At 34.1% G+C, this 8,927-nt stretch overlaps 1 protein-coding gene across 1 annotated transcript; it reads right to left on the bottom strand.

Annotated features, from left to right (window-relative positions):
* Positions 1–1,823: 1,823 nt before the first annotated feature.
* On the bottom strand, positions 1,824–8,689 carry LOC134844426 (uncharacterized). The gene is made up of 8 exons (XM_063861095.1): positions 8,602–8,689; positions 8,352–8,386; positions 8,238–8,267; positions 7,851–7,972; positions 6,772–6,964; positions 3,745–3,876; positions 3,158–3,343; positions 1,824–2,191 (listed from the first exon to the last, which is right to left on the bottom strand). Exons 1-8 carry the CDS (start codon positions 8,655–8,657, stop codon positions 2,139–2,141), a joined length of 807 nt encoding a protein of 268 aa, XP_063717165.1. The 5' UTR covers positions 8,658–8,689; the 3' UTR covers positions 1,824–2,138.
* Positions 8,690–8,927: the final 238 nt, after the last annotated feature.

Below are 8,927 nucleotides of genomic sequence, written 5' to 3'. Positions count from 1 at the left end.
AGCATAGCAGGAATGAATATTTTTTCGATCCTATTTGATACCTCGGCTTGATCTTGTTTGCAAGTTTGGTATCATCAATATAAGCTTTGAAGCCAGTAGTTTCAAAAAGTTTATTGAAATAAGTAGATTTTTTGGAATCTGATTTGTGGGACCTCGAACGGTGACACTCTGACTTTCAGATTACTTATCCTTGATGGAGTGCCCATTTTTTAAAATTTTTTAGTTGGAGTGCCCAATTTCTTTCGCATCATTTTAATGATTGCTTTTGTGTTGATGCCATTTTTTGTTGATTCTAACTCATTGCGAGTTAGAGCTAAGCGACGCACTAAATATGTTAAAATTGAAGACTAGTTTTAAGCGCTATAGAGTCAACTCTATAGAAGATGAAAGAAAAATCAATACTTAAAATTGGGAATACCGCATTTTTGACCAGCATTAAGGATACTTAGAGAGTGTTTAGAGATTTGCTTGGCTTCTACATATTTGCGAAATTGGGATTGATCTGCAACACGAAAAAAAAATTGTTTTTCAATTGATATGGAATTTAACTCGCAGCTTCAAACTTTTCCCTCGGAATCGCATTTTCAGAAAGCATGCTTGTCTGTACAGATAGCGCAAGCTGAAATTAGCATTTTTACCGACTTCAAAACTCACAGTAAATTTTTTGCCCAGATTATGCATCCAAGCAAAACGTTATTAATTGAGCTGCAACCATATTTTTGTAGGTAACACCTGTAAAAACTTTGACGAAACTGTAGTTGCCCTGCAGCACGGAAAAATAATGTGTTTCGCATTTCGAAGTTAATTTGCAGTGTTGGCATTTTCTTTAGGAAACCACGGGCTTTTTGATTATACCCTCATACCCTCTTAAATCATGAAATTGGAAGTTACATTTTTCACAAAATTTTGATAATGAATAATTAATTATTACAAGTAATGATTGATAAAAACACCCAATTAGTACTGTTAACACTTCTTGGCTTCTCTCAATATAATTTCATGAAAGGCGCGTGTCAAAATGCGTTGCGATTTGTCATGTTTTGAAGAAAATGTTTTTTTGAAGTGCTCAGGTTACCAGCGTTATCAAAAGCTTCATTTCGGCTCCTTCAAGAATAAAGCAAAATCTGTTCGCTTAAGGGGACGAGGATAACCTAAAACACGCCGGACAAAATTACTTTTTTTAAAATATATTCACTCTATTTGCTACTTCGGCTATATTTTCTGTATACTCCTGTATAATACGATTTTTAAAGTTTTGTCTCGATCTACAAAAAATCGTACACTTTTGAATAAATGATATAATTAATATAATTAACCAAAAACAATTTGAATCAAAAACTTTTTAAATTTCATAAGAAAAAAAATGAAGATCGATTGCTAATTGATGATGTTTTTGCAAACTGACGAAGTTTTGCTCTGTCCTACGTGCAAAGACTAGGCTCAAAATTAATGAAAATCACATTGCAAGAAATTAACTTGAAATTGCTTTTCAGTTGTTTTTTAATTCATCATCGGTTCTATTCTTGCAAATACCCATCTGTAATTAATGAGTATTGATGAAAACTGATGCTGAAAAGCATTTTGCAAGAAAATAACTTCATGTTCATTTTTCAGTTGTATTTTAATTCAACATCGGTTCTATTCAAACAACTCCCCAACCGCAATTTATGAACATTTATTTTGAAAATCTTATTGCAAGAAATTAACTTCGAATCCTTTTTCAGTTGTATTTTAATTCAACATCGGTTTTATTCAAACAACTTCCCAACCGCAATTTATGCAAATTGATTTTGAAAATCGTATTGCAAGAAATTAACTTCAAATCCTTTTTCAGTTGTATTTTAATTCAACATCGGTTCTATTCAAACAACTCCCCAACCGCAATTTATGAAAATTGATTTTGAAAATCATATTGCAAGAAATTAACTTCAAATCCTTTTTCAGTTGTATTTCAATTCAACATCGGATCATTTCATGCAAAACCCTAGCCGCAAACCATCAACCATCAGCCCCTGCTTTCGTTCAGTCCCGTTTTTTACGATCTAGTGATTTTTTTTGGAATTTTAGTTGGTTTTTATAGTTGATAGTACTTTTCAATTGTCGTCCAGTGTCGTCGTTGCTTCTAAAAAGCGTCGGATTTAACTGAGTTTCAGGGACGGACAGGTTGGAGACCGAATTTCGTTCACAATTCCTAAAAAAAGAACAATGATAGACGGTTGCTGTGCGAGTAGCACAAAATGTTCCTTCTAAATTCTCAAAAAAAATGTCCTTTTTTCAATTTAGCTTCTTTTCTTGCACGGCATGTGATATCAGAGTTATAAAAATGCTTAGTGGTTTACTTAGTGGTTTAGGCTTAGAAGGTTTAAAAGTTTAGTGGTTTAGGCTTAGAAGACCCTAACTGTCTTGAAAATTTAAATGATCAAAAAAAAATTTTTTTAATTAATTTTTTGTTTCATTTTTTGCACTAAAAATTTTAAATATTAAAAAAAAATTTTTTTTGCCAGAGAAATGCTAAACGAAGATTTGAAAATGTTTTTTTCGTAAAATCACGTTTTTCAGTCTAAATTGCAAATTTTTTCACAGCGAATGTTAGTCGTTCGCTTTACTCGCACGAACACTCAAAAATTTTAAACCGGTTTTCGTCGACAGTGAAGTAATTTTTTGAACTTTTTTTCAAGTATTTCGAATCACCACTGAATCGGCTTTGTTTTGATTTATCACTCAACCCAGTCCGATGATTGTTTGTGGTACCTGATTTTGTGTGGAAAACAAAAAATATATACAAAAAAAACTAAAACACACACGAATACAAAGTTCTTCCCCATTTTCAATGGTCGGAGCAACAAACATCTGCATATTCATCAAAAATTGACAGTGATCATAGAAATTGAGTCCTTTAATTTTAGGTCACTCTAAATTCTGAGGTATTTAGGGCATAGTTTAGCAGATAAGATATCAAATTTGGCACTTGATGGTTCAATAAACATTTTTTTGGATTTGCAAATTCATCTGAACACTTTTCATCCGTGCCTTATTTGAAAAATTTATCATATGTATGAAAATGATTGTTACCGATGCTGTAAGCATTCATTTCCATTTTTCTATATTTGGGATTTTAATCCGCAGTTAATTGGATGCTGTGCTTTGCAGTCCTTACCTGCGAACTGCTGTGCCTGGTCGGAATATCCGCTGGCCTCTCTCTTGGCACTGATCATGTCCAGAACATAGACATTCTGGTCGACCCAGTCCACTTTGCAACCCCCACCTACTGGAAGACTCACTCCCGTACCCGCCATCAGCACACTGTTATACGCTTGCATGTTCAGGGCGTACACGTCACGATCTTTTGAAAAAAAAACAAAGTTTAGAAATAAGTAGCAGAAAAAATTTGAAACCGACAACAATAAGCAAACTTCATGCAAAGTTTCATGCAATCTTGAGGAATCAATTTGTCTTTACAAAAATAGAGCTTGCATGCATTTTTTTTTTTGAAGTAAATCATTCCCTCTTTTTAATTACTCCTTAAAATTTTACCGATGTTTCAAACTTTGCTCACACGTGTAAATTATGTCTTGCAACATCTTGCGTTCGGAGTTTCCTTTACACATTGATTTTGCTTTTTTATATGATTGTGAAGTAATTATTACTAACCAATCATCTTCCATCAACTATCCTTTGAAAGTTTTATTAGAAAATCTGACTAGCTTACTAGCTAATGTTTAGAAGAGATTGGGGATGACTCACGCATGCATATAGCCCAATGAGGGTATGCACAATTGTAGTCGTCCATTCCGATGTCTGAGTTGGCCCGCTTGACCACATCCTTGTTGAACTTTTTCCTCGCCACACACGTCTCTTCACCCCACATTCCCAGCACTATAACAAGAATATCCGGTTGCTGTGCAAATAACAGAGAATGTTCCGACCACATTCGTAAAAAACTAAGAAAAAAAACTGGTTTCTAATTTCAACTTAGCAAAGTTACTTCTGCGCGTTGTGATTGTAGAACTATACAAACGCGCGTTGAAAGTTACTAGGACTTTTTTAAAACTCTATAATGTTTCAGACCAAATCGGATCACGAAAAATTTAGTATTCCCTCAGCGAGCTATTCAAGCTATGTAACTTTAACGAATTGAGTCAGATGGCGAAAAACTTAAATTTTCTACTTACGTCATTCAAGCAAAAAAAACTCTGGAATATTTATTAGGTTGAATCATTTTGCAAACAAATATTTGTAAGAGCAACTCAAGCTATGAAACTTTGAAATGCTTCAAGTTGTTTCAAAAATCAAACCAGTTCATTAAAAGTAATTTTTTCTTTGCAAACTATTCAAGCGATGAAACTTTTAAAACAATTCAAGTTTTTTCAAGCACAAAATCAAGTTTTCTTCAGCAAGCTGTTCAACTTGTAGAATTTTGAAATTTTTGCAAGTGTTCTCTACGAACGAACGCTTTTTTGCGAAAAGTTCAATTTTTTTTTGAACAAGATAATGAAGCTGACAAATCTTGAAATGCTTTAGGTTAGCACATGAAAGGAATCAGATTGCAGAAAATTTCGGTTTTATTTACTTCATTCAACCAATGAATATTTGAAACATTTCAAGTTATTTCATAGCGCGAGTCTGTTTGCTTAAAGTTTTTTTGAGCATGGAGGTTGCTGTTTTTGGTTGATTCGTTTCACACTAAAAAAAATCTGAAAACGCACAACTTTGGACAAAATAAGGGCAGGGGCTGTCTAGCATTGAAGTTGAACCGAGTTGTTTAAAGAGTTTCGGGCTTTTTCAAAAAGATTCTGAATATTCCAGATTCTTTATTGATTGAAAGTTCTCGCCAAAACGCCTCTCAATCATTGAGCTCGATGGTTGCATTGAAGCCTTCTTAAACATTGTACTCGATTGAAAAGTTAAAACATCTCGTTCATAGCGCAAAAAGATTTTCATTTAGTTTATAAGATTGAACAAGATTGCTCGTATCAGGGCGAAGCCCTGAATGCTCCGACTGCCTTTTAAGGTTTATTGAGCAGCAGTAATAACATTAAAAAAATTAAATGAAATAAAACAAAATGAAATTTTTTTTTTCTAAAATTTAAAACTTTTTTTGAAATCATCCCCCACACGCTATATAAAGTACAAAAGGATAGATTTCGCTCCTTGTAACAAACCAAGTATGGCAATTAAGCTTCGTTCAACCAATTTGGAACGATTTATAAGACGATTAAATATCCACTTACGCGCTATTAGCGCGAATTATATCGCGCGTTAATTGTCCCAAATTGGTCAAAATGGCCAAAATGGCAATCTTTAAACCCTCATAACTTTACGAAAAATAATCACAGGTGAAATATCTTTTCAAATTTAAGCTCAGGACAACAATACCTTTTGAATGATATTTAAAAATTCCGTCGAAAATGGCTAGTTAAAAAGTCGAAATTTGTCTGAAGAAAAAAAAACCCACCCCGAGCACAAATATTCCGTTACTTTCGTATCGAAAGTCGGAACAATAAGGCATAAAATCAGTTTTGCGACTGAAAATCCGCGCTAGAAAAGCAATTTTAAGTCAAGTACAAAGTCATATCATAATCCGATTTTGATCGAGAGAATTTTGATTATTGTTCCGACTTTCGATACGAAAGTAACGGAATATTTGTGCTCGGGGTGGGTTTTTTTTCTTCAGACAAATTTCGACTTTTTAACTAGCCATTTTTGACGGATATTTTTTATATCATTCGAAAAGTATTGTTGTCCTGAGCTCAAATTTGAAAAGATATTTCACCTGTGATCATTTTTCGTAAAGTTACGGGGGTTTAAAGATTGCAATTTTGGCCAATTTGGGACAATTAACGCGCGATATTTCGCGCTATTAACGCGTAAGCGGAGAGTTAATCCGTCTTAGAAATCGTTCCAAATTGGTTAAAAGAAGCTTATTTGCCATAATTGGTTTGTTACAAGGAGCGAAATCTATCCTTTTGTACTTTATATGGCGTGTGGGGGGATGATTTTCATAAACAATTTCAAATTTTAGAAAAAAAATTTCATTTTTTTTATTTCATTGAATTTTTTAATGTTATTACTGCTCCATAAACCTTAAAAGCCAGTCGGAACATTCAGGGCTTCGCCCTGTTACGAGCAGTCTTGTTGTCACTTTACCGCTGATCGATATTGACACGGGAGTGACTCTTTTTAACGGTATGCGACAACTCATCGCAAAAGATCAAAGAAGGACTCGCAACAATAAAAAATGCATTTAGCAAAGATCAAGAAAATGTAAAACTCACAAGGTTTAAACGTTCAAGTCAGATCGAGGAATTGGACAGTAGCGATCATTTGATCCACTATTTTTACATGCAAGCCGCGGAATGGTAAAATGAGTCAGCGTTTTCCATTATCTAAATGTGTTCTATATGTCATTAAAAATAAATTACTAATTTTTTTTCAATTTTAAAGTTTTTATTTTTTTATTTTCTTCAAGAATTAACATCACTTTAATGATCTAATAAGCAATGTTTACAAGGTTGAGTGCAGCCAAATAAACTTGGAGTTGGGTAATTTGTTCACATGCTACTTTTTAAAAACAATCTGAAAAAGTTTGAAAAAATTTATACTCGTAATATTTAACGTATCAGGTAAGGGGGATCGGAAAAAGAGGCTGCAGAACTGGTTGAACTTTCCTGTTTTTTTTTTCTCCGGGGAGTTCTTTATGATACAAGAATCGAATGAGAAAAAATTAAAAATGCTTGATATCCCTTCAAAAAATAACAAAATAGCGCCTACTTAGGTTGTCCGGCTGCCCCCTGGAAAAGAAGCCAGAGTCCAGTGTTTCTCCAGAGTAGATGTTGACGAAGGGGTTGGTGGAGTCGCCGTACTGTCTGGCATACCCAGTCCAGAAACCGAGCCCAGCTAGATGGGCTGGATCTTTAGTGATAGCTGATTCATAGTGGGACCACATATGGTTGCGAAGGGTTTGCTGAAACACGTGTAGTAGCAGCGTTTAACAAAAAATTAAAAACTAATCTAAAATTTTTTGATTTTGTTTTTTATTGTCTGTCATTTGCTGAGGTAAGAAGAAAAAATCGATGGATAATCATAGGAAAAAGCCTTATGTTAAAAATTTAAAACATTTCTTGGGTTATTATGCCGCTGGATTGGGAGCAAGTTGTTTTTTCAAAAATTTTTAAACAAAGAAATGACACAAAAATGATTAAATCGACGTCAATTTTGATCGAAAACTATTTTATATTAAAATCGACAGCATTTATGATAAAAAATCACAGCACATGCCAGCAGTATCGTGCCAAGGGGAGGGGGGCAGCCACCTCGCCCACCTCCCCCCTCATTTTTCGTTGCTAAACTTTTCCAAAATATCCCCCTTTGGTATAATTTTATGACATCCATTTTTCATTTTTGGCTGAGCAACAGTATAAATTTTCTAAAGGCGCCTTTGACGCCAATGTAACTAAATTTGAGGAGGGAGCGCACGCTAAGAAACGCAAACTTTCGGACAAACTCTCCCAAAAATGCCCAAAAACAGCTTTTTTGGCCTGTTTGGATATCCAATTGGTCGAAGTAGAAAGCAGCAAAAATTTCAGATTTTTTTTAGAAATTGAAAAATTAGAGATTTTATTTTCGCCCCCTTCCCTAAAAAAATTCTGCCAGTGCATGACATTGTGAAGAAGTAACAAATTTGAGCCCTATTTACCATAAAAATCGCTGCAATATGATTTCTTAGCCTGCTTCAACTCGCAATTTTACGAAGGTCATAATTATATTTTCGAAAGTCATAAGAAAAAATAGTCACAAAAATCCAAAAACCTATATGGGTTTTATGTAATTGCCCAGCATGTGTGACCTACCTGGTCTCCGACTGCGTCGAAAGTGACGAGAGTGGCCCCTCCTTCGTATCCACAGGCCACGACGGCCTTGTCATGGCTCACGGGTCCCAGAGCCAACAACAGTTTGTAGCAGTGTGACAGTCCTAAAACAACACCTCAATATAGCAGACCATATTTTTCACAAGCTGAACAGAAAATTAGTTCCTAACAGAAAAATAAAGCAGTGGTGGGCCGACAAGCCGAAAGTTAATATGCAACATAAAAACAAATTGTCAATATTTTTATGCAGTTACGTAAATATTTTTATTACGTAATTATGACGTAGGTTTCGTTATTCTGATGTAATTTCGCTTCAACATAAGGTTAATCAGGTTATTTAAAAAAATTTATAATAATGAAAAGTGTTACCTGCTACACGCTCGAAGCCATGAGGACATTCTGCAAAAGACAAATTTTTGATTAGGCAAGGAAATTAAAGAGGTCGAAAATTTATTCAACTTTCTGTAGTTTTATTTTTTCTACCTTCGACACATGAGGGTGTTGCTACTTGGCCAGCCCTAAAAATGTATGATTTAGAAAAAATAAAGTCATTTCCAAACGATTTTTGATTTTCCTCGAAACATTCTGCTAGTTTTTTCGTCAATTTCTCGACGCTTTTATCATGTTAGTTATAATTTTATCATGTTAGTTTCATATTTATGGCAATTACTTTTGGTTTTTCTCAATTGGTTTATCAAGTAATTGTCAAGTTTATAATCTTTTAGAAACTCACCGAACATAAATTTGAAGGAATGCAAAAATTATCAATTTGGAAAAAGTTGACTTCATTCTGGACAACAAATCTCGATAATGATTCCAGTGAATAAATAATCCGAAGTTGAAATTCTGGAAACAAAAAGCGTGCCAGATTTCACTCGACCATCATCATCTGTTACATGACTTAACTAGCCAGCGAAAACTTGTTTAATTCATAATGATTTGACAGGCAGTGTTGAAGAAGAACCATTTCAAACTTCATTGAAGAAAAATTTCAAAGAACAGATAATAAATCCTCCTAAGATAATAAAAGCTCTTAAGGCTTTTTATAAGCGAATAGGT

Source organism: Symsagittifera roscoffensis, chromosome 4, assembly GCF_963678635.1.
Source record: "Symsagittifera roscoffensis chromosome 4, txSymRosc1.1, whole genome shotgun sequence".
Lineage (NCBI taxonomy): Eukaryota > Metazoa > Xenacoelomorpha > Acoela > Convolutidae > Symsagittifera > Symsagittifera roscoffensis.
Note: the sequence above shows the minus strand (reverse complement) of the source record. Positions and strands in the feature narration are given on the sequence as shown.